Genomic DNA, 17,200 nt, shown 5'->3' on the forward strand with positions numbered 1-17,200 from the left:
AAGTTCGAGCACATAAGTTCCTCTTTTCTACACATTTTAGTACTACCCTCATGCCAACAAATCTGTACGGCAGTGAGTCAAAGCTGTAGCGCTTAAGCTATATTAATCAATAGCAGTCTACCATAGTTGCAGCATATATAAAAGTCGTTCAGAGATGACAAATTCACTGCGCTCTCTCATATGAATCACATGAGTTTGTAGCGTGTGTGCATAAAGAAGAAAAGTGGTAGGAATGTAGAGAGCAATTGAGGGAAAATATTTCTCAAGTAATATTACAACTTATTCTTACTGACCTTACATATCGCTCGTTTAGACGCGTCACTGTCACAACAAGTACAACCACTTCAAGTGGCAAGCTGAAAGCTAAACAAATATAATACTTAAATGCATGCTTAGTTATGAAAGCTCGGTCAATATTAGTTGAATTGTGTCAATAAAATATATTGAAAGCAAATATGATGTCATAAACGGCTAACTTATATATGCGGAATATTTTTATATATATGTACATATGTATTTATATGGTCTTCCCCAACTTACATACATATATATTTTACAATTACATTAATGTAAATATTCATTCTTTAGTTTGAGAACGAAATAAAACCAGTTTCATTAACTACAAGGTCTCAGTTGGCCAATAAATAAGCTGCTTAATAAAAACAAAAATATTGTATTTAGGAACTTCCAGTAAAATATTTTCACTCTCGAACAGCAACACATGGCAACTGTTTTGAACTTATTTTTTAGAAGATAAGATTCCTCAGACTTAACCTTAGGTATGCTTAAACCTTTTAACAAGATAATATTCCTTAGACTTAACCTTAGATATATGAATTTAAACCCATTAAAAATTCTAAGATATACTGCTGCTGCCTAATTCAAAACTAAAGTTTAATAGATTGATGAGGTATGCAGTTTCCACTAAACTTCAGCTGCTGTGAAGTTCTTTGCAAAAAATTGATGCAGAAGAACCATCTAAAAGGTCCAACTACATTTTTAAAATGCTAACATATCAAAGCTATATCTTCTCCCTCACTGTTACTGGAGTATGTTTTCATTATTCGATCTTGTAAATCCATACGCACCGTCTAGTCAATAGATTGTAAATAAGCATTGGTCCATAGGCAAGAAAGGTTAAGCTTTAACAGAATTTTTTTTTTTCAACACATCACTCTCAACTCTCTCCGTTCTCCACAGTCGCTCAAACACTGGTCAGACAACAGAAAAATTATAAGCTCATTACAAGTATTTGAGTGACGAACACAAAAGAAGTTTGATGAAAGTCATGCTAGTGAGACAAAGAAGTGCCCGTAGTGTCGAGAATATTGCTGCCGCTAGCGCATCAATTGTGGAAGACCCAAATCAGTCTTTCACACGTCGTTCTCAAGCGTTGGGCATCTCTGTAACGTCGTTGTGGCAAATTTTGCAAAAAGATCCTCGCCTACATCCTTACAAGATCAAAGTGACGCAAGAACTGAAGCCATTTGACCACCAGAATCGTCGTATATTCGTGAATTGGGCTGAGCAACAAGCTGAAAATTATCCGGATTACCATCGAAAAATCATCCTCAGCGATGAGGCTCATTTGTAGCTGAATGGCTTCTTCAATAAGCAAATTATGCGTGTTGGTCAGGCAGCAATCCACACGTACTCCATATAAATCACGAGCTGAGTTAATTTCATTTCATCATGTCCGTCGGCCGTCTGCTAAATACTCGGAATAGTCCCTCAGTCTTGCGATAACGCTCTCTCGTTTTGAACACGTTCTTTGCACCCAAGAAACTGCAAAATTTCCGCAACCACCGATATCGGACCTGTATATAGCTGCCATACAAACTCAACGATCATAATCTTGTGATGAAAACTCTTATATTTGAAGAGATGTCTTCACGAAATTTCGCAAGAGTTATTATCCAAGGCAACTCTACAGTAAACGAACAAATTGTTCTGTTCAGACCACTATAGCATATAGCTTCAATACGAACTGACCGAATAAACAAAATCATGTTCTTTTAAGAACTTTTTTTGACTACTGAAGAGTGTTCTAGCTTCGGTATAGAAGTTTTTTCTTGTTCTTTTGAGTTCAAGTTAGTCAAAAATTGGGGCGGTAAGATTTACACCGACTAGCTAAACAGGTTATCTTGAGTAAGGTAAATAATTGCAAAACTTATACCTACAATTTCGAAGGGTTATTGGGAAAGCTTTATTATGACTGCAAAAAAATAAACACATTGTCTTACTAAGCTACAACATTAATGACAGGGTATTAAATGATAGCTTTTCGCTCTCCAGATAAATATATGTACATATAACCGCTGCATCATGCAATAAACTGCAAAGTCATAGTAAACAGATGGAATTTTTGCAGCGTCATTAAAAGCTTACACACCTGTATTTAAGTTACAGATACAAGCGACGATAAATATCAGAAAAGGCAATGACTGTATTGTGGCTGAACGACGCAGAAAGCAAAGTCCAAGATCAAACGAGTCAGTATCAAGTGAAAGCCGCGCATAGTGAGGAGAAACAGATAAAATAAAATAGTCGAAATGAAACAGATAATCTAAAAATCAAATAAAAAGAGTTCAAAAAATTCAAAATATATTATGTCATATTATTCAAATAACATAAAACAACTAAAAGGGAACATACTTAGTTGTTGTGAAAAAATCGTATTGTTTTCGCTCTAAACTCTTTTTCACTACGTTCGCAGCTGTTTCGCTCACCACACCGCTTTATGCCTGGCCTTAGTCAGTATTTTCATGAAATTTAATTTCACTCAATTAAAACAAATACAACAAACGGTTAGCTCGCGTAACGTGTCCGAAGCGCAGTTCACCTACAAAATAATTATCTGCGCGCTTGCAATTCGTTATCAGTTCTAATAAAAACAAACGACGCATCAAACAGCGCACACAGTACAAAAAGCAAGCTTCTCAGCGTCGCTCCGCTCCGTGACAATTCGTTGTTTCGCGCTTGCACATCAACCCGTTCGTTCGCCACAACAGCTGTTTCCCGTTAGTTTGTGTTCGAACGTACGCCGAAGCGTTCGCCGGGCTTTCTCGCGCGAAGTGCTAGTAAAAGAAAAAGTGCACAAAGCAAAAGTGCAAAAAATACTAGTATAAAGTGATTGCAAAAATACAAAAACAAAATTAACAAAAATAATGACGTTTTTATCACTTTGGATACCGGTGTATCTCTTCGTTGCCGCCGCAACGCTGCTCTTTTTGTGGTATCGCAAGGGGCTCAACTATTGGGCGGAACGTGGTGTGGTGTACGATAAACCCTCGCTACTCTACGGCAATATGCGCGGTGTGGGGATCACACAGACATTACGTGACCCCTTCCACAATTTCTATCAGAAATATAAACATGTTGCGCCATTTGGCGGTTTCTACTTGTCGCTGCGTGCAGCGGTCGTGCTTTTCGATCTCGATTTGATCAGGAATGTTTTGGTTAAAGATTTTGCGAATTTCATTAATCGCGGTAACTACTATAATGTGAAAGACGATCCGATTTCCGGGCATGTCTTCAATTTAGACGGCGCTAGTTGGCGGCACATGCGCGCTAAACTTACGCCGACTTTTACATCGGCCAAAATGAAATATATGTTCCCAACAGTCGTGGCGGTCGCGAAGGAGTTCGTTAAGGTATTGCAACAGGAGGCGACAGCACTTGCAAGTGATGCTGACGCGTCAAAGCAAGGCATTGAAATAAGAGATCTGTTGGCGCGCTTCACCACCGATGTGATAGGTGGTTGCGCCTTCGGTCTCGAGTGCAATAGTCTGAACGAACCGAATACGGAGTTTCGTGTTATGGGCAAAAAGGTCTTCTCGCAGCGTCGGCATGGACGTTTGGTGTTCGCTTTCGCACAAGCCTATCCGAACTTGGCGCGCAAGTTAGGTATTAAAATGACGCCAAATGATGTCAGCGCATTTTTCCGCAAGGTCGTACACGATACGGTCTCGTATCGCGAGCAGACTGGCATACAGCGTAACGATTTTCTCAATCTACTGCTGGAACTTAAAAAGCAAGAGAATGGCTTGAGTTTGGACGAAATTGCCGCACAGTCATTTGTGTTCTTTCTCGCCGGCTTCGAAACGAGTTCGAGTACGATGAGTTTCGCGCTCTTTGAGCTGGCGTTGCATCCGGAAATCCAAGACAAGGCGCGCGCCGAGATTGAGTCTGTGTCGGCGCGTTACGATGGCGAAATCACATACGAGGGTGTGCGCGAAATGCAATATTTATACCAAATATTTTGCGGTATGTGTGCAAGGTACTATGTAATTATTGTTTTTATTACTGTTGTTGTTTCATTTTATAGAAACCCTACGTAAATACTCGATCGCGACGATAACTATGCGCCGTACAATGAACGATTATCATGTGCCGAATACGAAGCATGTCATCGAGAAGGGCGTTACCGTGATTATACCCATCGATGCTATTCATCGTGATCCCGAAATCTATCCGGATCCAGAACGTTTCGATCCCACACGTTTTGAACCCGAAGCCGTAGCTAAGCGTCATCCCATGTCTTGGCTGCCGTTCGGCGAGGGTCCACGCAATTGTATTGGTCTACGTTTTGGTCAAATGCAGGCCTTGGTTGGTATGGCCTTGTTACTCAAAAACTTCAAATTTACATTGGCTCCCCAAACGAAAGTGCCGCTCGATTTTAAAATGGATAGCTTTGTGTTGAACAGCAAAGATGGCATTCATTTGAATGTAGAGCAGATCGTTAGCTCTTAAAGTATCAAGCGCAAGATTTCAGTATTTAATTTGTTTAACTTTACAATAAAATGAATAAATTTTGAATAACTAAAATTAGATTAAACGGTTTTGTTTTTTTCTTTCTTCTTTCTCTTAAATTATCGGTTTTGCTTTGTATCGTGCTTATATGGTCTGGGAAAGTATTTTGCATATATTTTACCGTATAAATTAGTGTACCATATGAATGTGATGAGGAATTCCATCACACAGTGGGTTGTCATGGAGCAAATATAGAATAGAAAATAAAATATAACTAGAGAAATTCAAAAATTAGTACACGAATAAATTACTTAACAAAAAAGCTGAAAACTTAATATTTTAGTATTTAAATTACCAGACACTAATAAAATGATAAATCATAGTTTCATAGTCATGGTAGCTGGCAACCCTTAGTACTCTCAGTCAGGATCGGGAAGGACCTCAAAGTCGTTCAATACCAAACGAATTTTCAGGTAAGGCGACTCCTTATCGTGCGACTTATTCAATCAACTCTTGAAGAAAATAATTCGAGCTGCAGAGCTGAATAGAGAAGTTACAACTTCTATAAGAGTGTACAACTGCTGGCGTACGCCGCTGATATTCATTTCATTGGCCTCAACATCTGCACCGTTAGTTCTGCTTGCTCTAGATTGGATGAGGGTGCGAAGCAAATGGGTCTGGTAGTGAACGAGGGCAAGACGAAATATCTCCTGTCATAAAACAAACAGTCGTCGCATCGCGGCTTGGCTTTCACTGTTCACAGTCATAACTTCGAAGTCATAGATAATTTCGTCTATCTTGGAACCAGAATTAACACCAACAACAATGTCAGTCTCGAAATCCAACGCAGAATAGCTCATGCCAACAGGTGCTACTTCGAGCTGAGTAGGCAATTGAGAAGTAAAGTTTTCTCTCGACGAATAAAGATCAAACTCTACAAGTTACTCATTGTTCCCGTCGTACTACATGGTGAAGAGGCATGGGCGATGACAACATCTGATAAGTCGACGTTACGAGTTTTTGAGGGTAAGGTTATGCGGAAGATCTGTGGTTCTTTGAGCATGGGAAACGACGAATACCGCATTCAATGTGCCAACATTTATGACGTTTCTTTCTAAAGGTCCTGCGGGAGAACTTTTTGTGTATCCCCATTAGTTGAAGGTACACTGCGAAAACAAGTTGGTTTTTATTAGTACTATACATACATACATATATATATATACATATATTGTATATTTGTTAGCATTTACATTGCCAGCGTACCACTGTTCATCATCAAATTTACATGCACGTGTCGGTGTGGCAACTTTAAATTATGCAAAAGCCAACAAGCTTATTTCGTTTGCACAATCTTCTACGACTTAATCGGTGCACTTATAACTGGTAAAGGTCGCCGCACGCAAGCAATGACCAAACAGATTTTGGACTGTGCGACTGCACACAACAGCAGAGCGGAACTCATCAGCAACAGCATTGTGCGCCGAAGTGAGCTTTAACAGCGCTCAAGACCCGGCATACGCCCAAGTGTTGAGTGCAAAGCAAGCGGCTGTACGGAGCAGTATAGTTTAAGAGAGCAACATTTCAAGTGATGGCTCAAGCTTTGCATGAGTTGCACTTTTGAATGCCTTACTCCCCATCCAGCAGCTTACACTCCGCACCGGTGCTGGTGTTGAATGCAACAATTAAACAATTCTGACACAATAGTTAAGCACACACCGAATTGCACCCGAGCACACACTTGCGCTCCAACTTCCGTGTACGCATGCATGTGTCGTGTACTTACATACTCGGGTCGTGTACTTATGCACACAGACATGCCAGATAGTGCCAAGTAAATTAAATATGACTATTCACCGAGCACAGAACATTTGTAAAGCAGATAAGTGCTGAAGCACAACTTGAATGCTGAGTGCAAAGCGGCTAAAAGGCGGAGATGTTGCAGGCAGGAGGATGAGTAGGAGATGCCTGCGTGCCACATTTGTTTTCAAGCGTCAGGACAGCTTGCTCGCCCAAAAATCTCGTATGCATAGCTGGCAAATGGCAACTGAAAGCTGGAAACAGCAAGCAACGAAATGAAAACAAGTCATAATTTTCCGGCGAAAATGCTCTAGGGATAAATTATGACATTTGTAGCATATCGCACAGAAGTTGACGGAGATAGCAATGCTCAGTAGTTGACGTTGTTTGTTGAAATTGAGTTAAGGGTGCACGGACATATAGATGAGCTATGAATTCCAGCGCTGGGCTTGGAAGCAATCAGTCAGCGATGATGTATGGATATGGATATGTGACAGGTCAAATAAAAAGTTGTCGGCCTGACACATAGAATACGCTACTGGAATTAAGTCCAGCATCCTGAACAATTCCAGAAGCCTACTGGGCACGACTGAGGTGATGTGATCCCTGTCCGCGTAGATAGAACCTGCAAATTGCCGGAATCAGGTGTTCTGGAGTTTCCTGTTCCCTGTCGCAGAACCAGCAGTTTGCGCAAGAGCCTATGCCTATATTTTACAAGTGCTTCCCGAGCCTGCAGTGCCCTGTATAAAGCACGACAAGTACGGGGAATTTGTCTCGTGGGAGTTTGATCTTGCAAGGTTGTACCCTCCCAGAAGCAGCATTCCTGCTGCCTACTGCCAATGCTGTTCTCTCCCAACTCTCTCCTCTATTCGAAGCAGCTCCTTTAAAGTGTGGGATCCCACTGCAATGCATGGTTCTGGTCCCATCGTTCTGGACACTGCCACAGAGTGGGCTAGTACGTCAGCCTGCTTATTGCCGACTACGTCTTTATGCCCCGGCACCCAGAATAGGTGTACACTGGTGCACACTGAGAGACGATTCAGCCTTCCTATACACTCCTCCACTAAAAGCGATTTAACCCCATATGCTGAAATGGCCTTTAGTGCCGCTTGACTAACGCTAAGTATAGCGGTACGCTGGTTGCAATAGTTGCGGTGGAGATAGACTTCTACGCACTGACTTATAGCAAAGACTTCTGCTTGAAAGATGCTCTTTAAATATCCCATTGGTATAGATAGTTTCGTATGCGGTCTTCCAATGCTTGCTCCAATGCCTTCCGGTGTTTTCGAGCCGTAAGTGTACCTCTGATAGTGCATCCCCTCAGTAGTATGGAATCGTTCCCCTCCGCCTTACTACCGAGAGTAACTCCGAACTTCTTTGTAAAGTAAAGTCAGAAGCGCAGATACACGCGAGTCTTCGATAGTTGAAGGCATACCGAAGACTGCGTTGCCTTTGACGCCAAGAAACCGCTCCAGAAGTGGCAATAGGCCTTACGATCATGGTTTACAGCCATCTTATGATAAATTTTTCTGTTGCTATCTCTTCTAGTTTTCTGTCGAGCCTCTTCTCCCTTATGTGATACATTTTATCAACTAAAGGCATTCTCTGAACAACTGATAGACTTTATAAGAAGTTCGGCGAAGTACTTTTCAACAATTGCCTTTCACTATCGGCTGGCACTATCAAATCAGAAAATTCGTATTTTGTATTCGTTGAAGTCAGAAGTGGCGGTGGCGGTGTTTTATCGCTACCCAACAGTGTAAATATTATCAGTTGACTGACCTAGTTTACACAAATATTATTGACTGTTGATCTTTGCTATAAACTTCTTCAGTACGTGTCGTCACTATCAAGGCTCGGATAAATAATCCACAAGAGATGGAGGAATTTGACACATTTGACCGCTAAGTTCGCAATTATATTGTACTTATGTATGATACTAACTAAATTTTTGTTTGTAACAACATCGAAAATAAAACGAAAATTATAGTAAAGGCCAGCAGTGAATAAAGAGAAGGGAGGAAATATCAAAAATGCAAACTAAAAATCTTTATTCCTATTTTTTTAATATATAAATGGAAGCCCAAGTCGGGAGACTGCTTAGGGAAGAAGCTAGTTTGCCCCTACTTGGCTAAGTAATCAAGGAATCAAAAATTTCAATGAATATTAGAAAATGTATGTACATACATATATGCATATCTAGTCTATTTTTGTGTAGCTCTCATTATTTAATAAATTTTTTTTTTTTTTAATTCAGAACGAATTACTGACTTCCATTCCCTACGTTACTGATGACTAACTCTTTAGTGACTAATTACGAACTTAATTACAGTACAAAACGGCATACACGACTTGCATCAGATATGTTCTAATTTTAACTAACTTTGTGGACGTTTTTGTAGGAGACACAACAACAGTAACCTACAACGCAAGTATTTGCAAAAGCGTGTGAAGATTAAGACCTTAATAAAGATTATACATATAGTAAATAATACAAACGAGTGGCTTATAAACCCACTATGATGCATAACTTCATGTCATCTTAAAGATAACATACAAATATTTCATGTGAAGTACCCTCTCTAAGGCATTTGTAAATATTTTGTATACCCTTACAACATGTACAGAGTATAATAGTTTTGTTCAACCTAAAGATTATTTATATATCATAAAAGTTTACAAGTTAGATATAGGGTAATATATGTATATAAATGATCAGAATTCTGAGACAAATCCCTTAAGCACTCCAAACGAAACTGTAAAAATGGATAAAATCTGGTGATTACTCCGCCCACACCCTATACATTTAACGGCTATGTTAAAAACTACTAAAAGCTCGATAAATCAATAAATAAATACGTTAGAGACATTAAATTTTACAAATAGGTTGATGCAAGAAGAAGTAGCCGTGGTCACAATTGGAAGCCGTGAAACCCATAACTTAGGACTTACTCGACCGATATCGACCAAATTTCGTAGAAAATGTTATCTTGACAACCTATGTTCTAATGCGAAAATTAAGAAATCGGACTATAACCACGCCCATAAAATACAATTTTAAATCCCATCTTTACTTTCCAGAATGCAAATCAAGCGCCAGTGATTGTATCGGCATAAAACTTTTCCCGAATAGTGAGCTTAAAGTTACAACCAAAACCATACAAAACTTCAGATACCGAATATGTGGATCAATATGCAAACTTCTTATTGAAAATATCGGATCTGTGAGATATATGTATTATAGAAATACGAATACAATCCTTTTCTAATAATATTAAGCCTATATGTCAAAAATTAGTTGAATCGCATTTATAATTTCTATAGCCACATATACCTAATAGACAGATTTTCGAACTTAATAGAAATATTTCCGAACTTAATAAGAAGACTTCGAACTTCGCTTGAAAACTTGCCCTAGACCTCATATTACTAACAAACCTTTGCACCTGAGCGTAATTCCCCCTTGCAAGAGTACGAAAAGTTAGGTTTCTCCCGAACTAAGCCCATCCTTCTTTGTTTCTTTTTGCTATCTTATCATGCTTTGCGATCTACATATTAAGTGTAATTAATGTTATATTTGGAATTAAAGATAAGAATGAAAGTGAAAGAAAAAACGTTAACTTTGGCTGCACCGAAGCTAATATACACTTCACAGGTGCATTTCTTTTAGTAACAATGTGTTCAGTTTGTATGGAAGCTATATGCTATAGTAATCCGATCTAAACAATTTTTTCGGAGATTACATTGTTGCCTTAGAAAATAATCTATGCCAAATTTGGTGAAGATACATTGTCAAATGTGAAAGTTTTCCATACAAGAACTTGATTCCGATCGTACAGTTTATATGGCAGCTATATGTTATAGTGGTTCGATATCTGCCGTTCCGACAAATGAGCAGCTTCTTGAAAAGAAAATGACGTTTGCAAAATTTCAAAACGATATCTTAAAAACTGAGGGACTAGTTCGTATACTATATACAGACGGACGGACGGACGGACAGACAGACAGACGGACATGGTTAAATCGACTCAGCTCAACATACTGATCATTTATATATATACTTTATAGGGTCTCCGAAGCTTCTTTCTGGGTGTTGCAAACATCGTGACAAACTTAATATACCCTGTTCAGGGTATAAAAAGTAACAACTCTAGAGATAAGAAGAACTTTTGACGATGACTTGCATATATGGAATACGATGATTTTTTATTATTTTATTGGTGTACTCTATTTTGAGTATAGAGCACTAAAATAATATAACGCAGGTATAATAAAAATAAAAGGTGAACTAGACGATTTCTTCAATAATCATATAACACTGATATACTACGTATATACCTACAAATCCGAAACAGCGTATCAACAAAAACAAATCGAAATTCGCTGTCAGATATAATAACCAATATATAACCATTTTATAACCAAAACTTAATTTTTTTTCAATATGAGTGGTTTCTATTATATCGTTTTGCTTCGCCTATAAACTTTTGAAAAGTGATGTTACGTTATTTTGCATTTTAGGTGACGATATATATACGAATATGTATGTAGATTTGTCATCTAAACAAAAGCTAAAGATACGATAGAATTAAACATATACATATGTATAAATAAAGTTATAAACTTTTAAGATTTCTTCCGGAACTTCAAACTTAATTTTAGCAAATTTAGCGCTAACAATTCCGCTGTATTGTGATTTTAATATTATTATTTCTTCCTTTTCTATTTACAGGTATGGGAACCCCACAAACAGCTCTATGTGAAGTAATAGGAAAGGAAAGTAAGGTATACTAAATACATTCAAGGCTAAAAATAACATAATCGATTGCAAATTTCATATGATAAATAATAACTGATAGCTGATAATTCAAAACTGTCATCTAATGGAAAAAATGCTACTTCTTATTGTAACGATGAAGAAAAGAGTGTTCTAAGAAACTTTTAATAGCTGAAAAGCTAATGAATATTCTTATAAACCTTTATTCAATTCTTTAGAAAAAGTGTTACAGTGATTGGATTTAGTTCAAATATGCGCTGTTTCGTTCGATAATCTGTTTCCATCTAGACGGTAACTTCGTAATACCACCCTCGCAGAAGCCCCCCTCCTTATTTGCGAAGAACTCGGACAGCTACTTTTCACAAGCCTCTTTTGAGTTCAACTTTACACCAACAACGGCGGTCGCGATGGACAGGAACAGGTGATAATCACTGGGCGCTGTGTCCGGACTATATTGTGGATGCGATAAAACCTCCCATTCGAGCTCCCGTAGCTTTTAACGAGTCATCAACGAAGTGTGTGGTCTGGCGTTGCCCTGGTGGAACACTACACACTTCCTGTTGGTCAATTCTGGACGCTTCTGGTCGATCGCCTGCTTCAAGCGGTCCAGTTGTACGCAGTAGATGGTAGAATTAAGCGTCTGGCCATATGAGAGCAGCTCATAGTGGATGATTCCCTTCCAATCCCACCAAACACACAGAAAAACCTTCTTGGCCGTCAATCCTGGCTTGGCCACTGTTTGGTACCATTTACCGGCCTTCGGCCATGACCGTTTTCACTTGATATTGTCATATGTGATCCATTTTTAGTCGCCAGTCACCATCCGCTTCAAAAATGGGTCGAGTTCGTTCCATTTCAGCAGCATATCGCAGGCGTTGATTCAGTCCAGAAGGTTTTTTTGCGTCAAATCATGCGGCACCCAAACATCAACCTTTTTTGTGTATCCAGCCTTCTGCAGATGGTTTAAAATCGTTTGGTGACTAACTCTCATCTTCTGGGAGGTGCCACGAAATACCACATGCCGGTCTAACTTAATGTTCTCCATGATTTGAGCGGTATTCGTCGTCACAGGTCTTCCGCCGACTGGCGCAATATCCAAACTAATCATGCATAGCGCCGTTTTGTAGGTTATGTCACGACCTTTCAAAGATGTAAAGTATTGCCAGATAAGGGCTCTGTAGCGCTTTATACATATCCGTGAAATTCAAAACACAAAAAGGCGGAAGGGAGATATTTGACAACCTAATATACTAAATATTTATATTAAATGATTACCGACTGCCTTCTGGAATTGAGAAACTCGAATTATTGACTATAGTTGGTAAAGTTTTAGGTAGTATTGCCTACCGAATATAATATAATTTTTTGACGATAACTATGAATTTAAAGTTAACTAAGTGTTTAATACTCAAAACAGTTAACTGAAGAGTCACCTTCTAATAGCCATTATAAAGAGAGGCGGAGAGAAGGAGAGACTCAATAATCATCATTCTAAATGAAAATTTACCAATGAATTATGAACTATCGCTAATAACTAAGGCTGTTTAATTAAGGATTATATAAGTCTAATGTAACTGCATCAAATAACAGTTGTCGTTAGTTACAGAAGTCAGTGATCATTGACCATCCAGTGGGTATTAACTGTGAGAATTATAGATAAGACTGCCAATTAAAGATCTGTGTAGTGGATTAACACAATTATCAAAAGCTGACTACTGAGTGAAAAATAATACTATTAGTGACTGAATTACTTAGGCTTGGTCAAGTCAATTAAAATTAATATCAGTTTTCTTACTTAGTAATGATTAATTACGGACCATAATGACTACGTGAAAACTAGAAGTAATTAACTAAACACTGCTTGTTAAAGATTACATAAACATTTGAAGAATTCGCATTAAAAGTAGTAAAAATGTAATAACTGATTAAATTTTGCGGACTGCCTAATATATACCTACCACTGACTGCAGAAATCAGTTATCATTGATCAATGACTAAAGATTATAGATTGATTGGCTGCAATAAATTATGACAAAAATGTACGCCAGTTGTTTGGTAAATAACCAAGGCTTGGTGGGAAGATTGATGGAGGGGTTTACTGTCAGGAGCTCTCTATGAACTCCAGCTTCAGACTTCCTGACCATTACAGTGTCTTCAAATCCGAGGTTGAAGCCATTAAGGTAGCAGCAAACCTAATGTTCTAGAATGCAGCCTCCTTCAGGGTAGTGACCATCCATTCAGATAACAGAGCGACGATACTTGCCTTGAACTCATAAACAGTGCGTTCAGGGTTGGTCGAGGAGTGCCTAAGGGGACTTAAAACGAAAAAATAACTTTTAATAACGTTTTTGAACTTGACCGTAAGACAACCTAATTATCGTGTTCGATCTGGAAAATTTGTTCTGAGCTAATAATTATAGTAATTTTTATTAAATAACTGCCAAAACAACGTAACGACCATTATAAAATAGATAACAGTAACTATTATAATTACTATTATAGCTAATAATATTTTTATATCTTGTTTTAAATTTCGATTATTACTCGAGCACAATCCCTATCGATTTCTGCGAGAACAGCTTTTAAGGCTAATTTCACTTCATGTCCACAAAAGCGCCGAAATCAATGCCATTCAGAATAGACAGCTCAGTTGCCAGTCAGACATCTTTGTTTACATTTTCACAGCACTGACGCGTTGCATTGTGGTTGACAATGAATTGAATTCAATATGTGGACGCAAATGGCAAAAATTTTTTATGATGATTGAAATGTCATGCTTGGATTTGGCGGCGAGACGCTTTGTGACAGCCGCAGCCAAAGCGAATCTACGTACGAGTCCGTGCATACACATATCAATGTGTGTGTGTGTGTGTGTGTAGGTGTGAAAGAGCTATTTGGCGCTGGTCACAGACGGCTGCCAGCCGTACTATGGACATATAGTATATTCTCATTTAGTCATAGGCTGCATGGCAAAAGCCGGACCGTCTGCCGGTCATGCAAACACGTCCGACGCGAGTTGCAGCGCATGCAAGTCTACGCGCTGGCTATTTTGGCGTGTCTTTATTGTTGTTGCTTATTTAAGTTTTTGTTTTGTTGCATATAAATTGTGTCTAGCGTGCCAAATGACAGCTGTAAATGAAGTTGGCCAATTGCCAAAGTGCGGTGTGGCGGCATGCGAATTGCTGCCACGACTCGCATGCACATGTGTGCGCATTTGTATGTATATACATATACACATAGTATATTTATTTAGTTGTTTTTGGTTTGGTTTTTTGATTACATGTAATATATAATAGTATCCTTTAGTTAGGGTTTTTTATGCTCGTTTTCGTAATTCAAAAGACTTCGCGCAATTTGCGCTTTTGGTTCTTGCCACTGGCTTACCTTGCATACCGTATTTATACATATATTTGCACATGTCTCTGTTGTAATGAATTTTCACGCGCCTATTGTGGTGTTAATGATGCCGAACAATAAAAATTATACTAAGAGGCAGATTAGGCATATACAATGAGTAGGTAAAGGCCTTAAAATAGTCATCTCTTACTACTTTATAAAACGCTTATTTACATACATGCACATACATACTTATAATTGAAAGAACTTTACTCTCTCTCTCTCTCTCTTTCTCTCTTTCTCTCTTATTAGAAGTCACTAATGTCGTGCGCGTGACTTGAACCCCAATGCTTGGCTGCCTTAACGAACTCCCGGTAATCATAATACCAAACAAAGATAGTTCTAACAAATACCAGCACCTTATACTTTCTAGAGTACTACTGTTCTCACAGATCTACTCATATATTCTCCGCCCTCTTCTAAAACTATATAAACACTACCATTGTTTAAAAGTCGCAAAACTATTACAGTAAACTGTACACAATTTTCTTGATAAATTTTATGAAAACTTGGCCGTTTATCAGACATACTTTGAAACTGGTTCTGTCCTGTTATATACGGGTCCTTCTGCAACTGGTCTTTCAAACAGAGTGGAGATTTTCCTCTTCCTCTGCTTCGAATACTATCAGACCTGCAGTGTTTTCATACATTCGGATCCAATCTTCTAGCAGCTGTACAATCTTATAGAAGATTGTACCTGCTCGATTAAGCTCTGCAACTCGAATTATTTTCTCCAGCGGCAGATTGAAGAAATCGCACGATAGGGAGTCGCTTTGTTCAAAACCTCATTTGGTATCGAATGTTTCGGAGAAGTCTTTCCCGATCTTGACGGAGCATTTGGTATTGCGCAACGTCAGTTTACACAGCCGTATTAGTTTTACGGGAATACCACATTCAGACATCGCGGCATAAAGGAGCTCCTCTTCCTGCTCTCAAAACCAGCTTTAAAATCGACGAAGAAGTGGTGTGTATCGATCATCCTTTCACGGGTATTCTCCTAGATATGGCGCTGAATATCTGATCGACTGTTGATTTTTTAGCTCTAAAGCTACACTGATAAGATCCAGTCAGTTTGTTGACGATGGGCTTCAGGTTTTCACACAATACCCGGGATAGAACCTTATATGCGATATTGAGGAGTCTAATCCCACGGTAGTTGGCGCAGATTGTGGGATTGTGCGAATAGCTCGGCCGGAATCCTTCGGAGCTGTGTTGTTATTCAGACAAATAATTTCTATTCGAATTTCTTCATGGTTTTTCAATGAAACGGTTATAGGAATTGCCTTTGTATGAAAATAATAATGAAAACGTTGTTTCATGAAATTTGTCCAGTTATGGGAAATATCCGGCCATGAGGACTGTACGTAATGGCGATCTTCAGTGTACTTGTAAGATTCCGCGAAGATTAACGAAAACCTGAGTTCAGTTCTTTCTCTCATATCTTGAGATAACCAACTAAAACAGTTTCAAGCACTTAATAGTATAAGCTTTATGCATTCAGTATTGGAATATATTCCAGCCGAAGACTTGTGTCCTTTCTCTTAGTACATACTTCAAAAATGTAGTGTTTGAATACCTGTACTCTTACTTCGATGGTTCAGCGGAAACCCATACAAACCAGGATTATTGATCGAAAAAATATGTTGCCGATAAAATACACTTCTGTTCTTTAACTACTCATCATACTAAATGCACCAGCAATTACCACAAATTGCTCAAAACAATCATAATCATTCAAGTTTAGTGCTTTCTTCACGCCTCTGAATCGCCAAATGGCAAACAGAAATTACGAAATGCACAAGTAAATAATGTGCAATAAATTAACTGTTTAATTATGCCGTCAATTGCTGCCCCACTTTGCTGCAACAAATCACAGCTAACATAGTGCCTCAAGAACACTGTGAATGACTCCATGTTGCCCTGGCGCAAATACGTGCGCGAATGCGTGAACACATTAGTCCATGTGCCGGAGTATGGTATGTGCTCTACGCAGGATATCTAATCGTGAAATCGAATAAAAAATGGCCCAGTTAAATGGCTGGAACTGTCACAATGAAATGACTTTATTTCCACCAACAGCTATCCATGGCGCAAGCACCCAACCACTTCGGCCACATAAAGCACTTACATACGTAGAGATAACAATACGAGTCTGTTATTCGTTTGCTGCTTGCAGGCAATTTAAAATAGGTTGTATTGCCAAAGCTACATATGCCGCGCATAGCATTGCCAGACGCTGTGACTTGAAGAACCAATAAATGGCAATTATGAAGAAAAATTATTGGCCATCAATAAGGCTGCTTGCTTGCTGTCGATAGATTAAGTGCAGGAGGTGAAATAGCGACTAAAAAGGTGCAAATGCGACAATGTGTACGCGGAAGAGAGTGTAGAGTGGTAAGAAGGTAACGGGAGAGCGCTACAATCGGCCGAAGACAATTTTGTATTAGTACAGTCTTTCCTTATTAATTTAAAACTGCT

General features: G+C 38.7%; 2 protein-coding genes across 2 annotated transcripts in view; both read left to right on the forward strand.

Moving 5' to 3' along the window:
• Nucleotides 1-17,200, forward strand: part of LOC126757277 (uncharacterized) — a 292,908-nt gene that overhangs the window by 75,895 nt on the left and 199,813 nt on the right. The gene's annotated exons all lie outside the window — the stretch shown is intronic.
• LOC126757279 (cytochrome P450 6a2-like) lies at nucleotides 2,466-4,837 on the forward strand. Its single transcript, XM_050471058.1, has 2 exons — nucleotides 2,466-4,266; nucleotides 4,328-4,837. Exons 1-2 carry the CDS (start codon nucleotides 3,168-3,170, stop codon nucleotides 4,750-4,752), a joined length of 1,524 nt encoding a protein of 507 aa, XP_050327015.1. The 5' UTR covers nucleotides 2,466-3,167; the 3' UTR covers nucleotides 4,753-4,837.

The sequence above is a fragment of the Bactrocera neohumeralis genome, chromosome 4, assembly GCF_024586455.1.
Source record: "Bactrocera neohumeralis isolate Rockhampton chromosome 4, APGP_CSIRO_Bneo_wtdbg2-racon-allhic-juicebox.fasta_v2, whole genome shotgun sequence".
Classification (NCBI taxonomy): Eukaryota; Metazoa; Arthropoda; class Insecta; order Diptera; family Tephritidae; genus Bactrocera; species Bactrocera neohumeralis.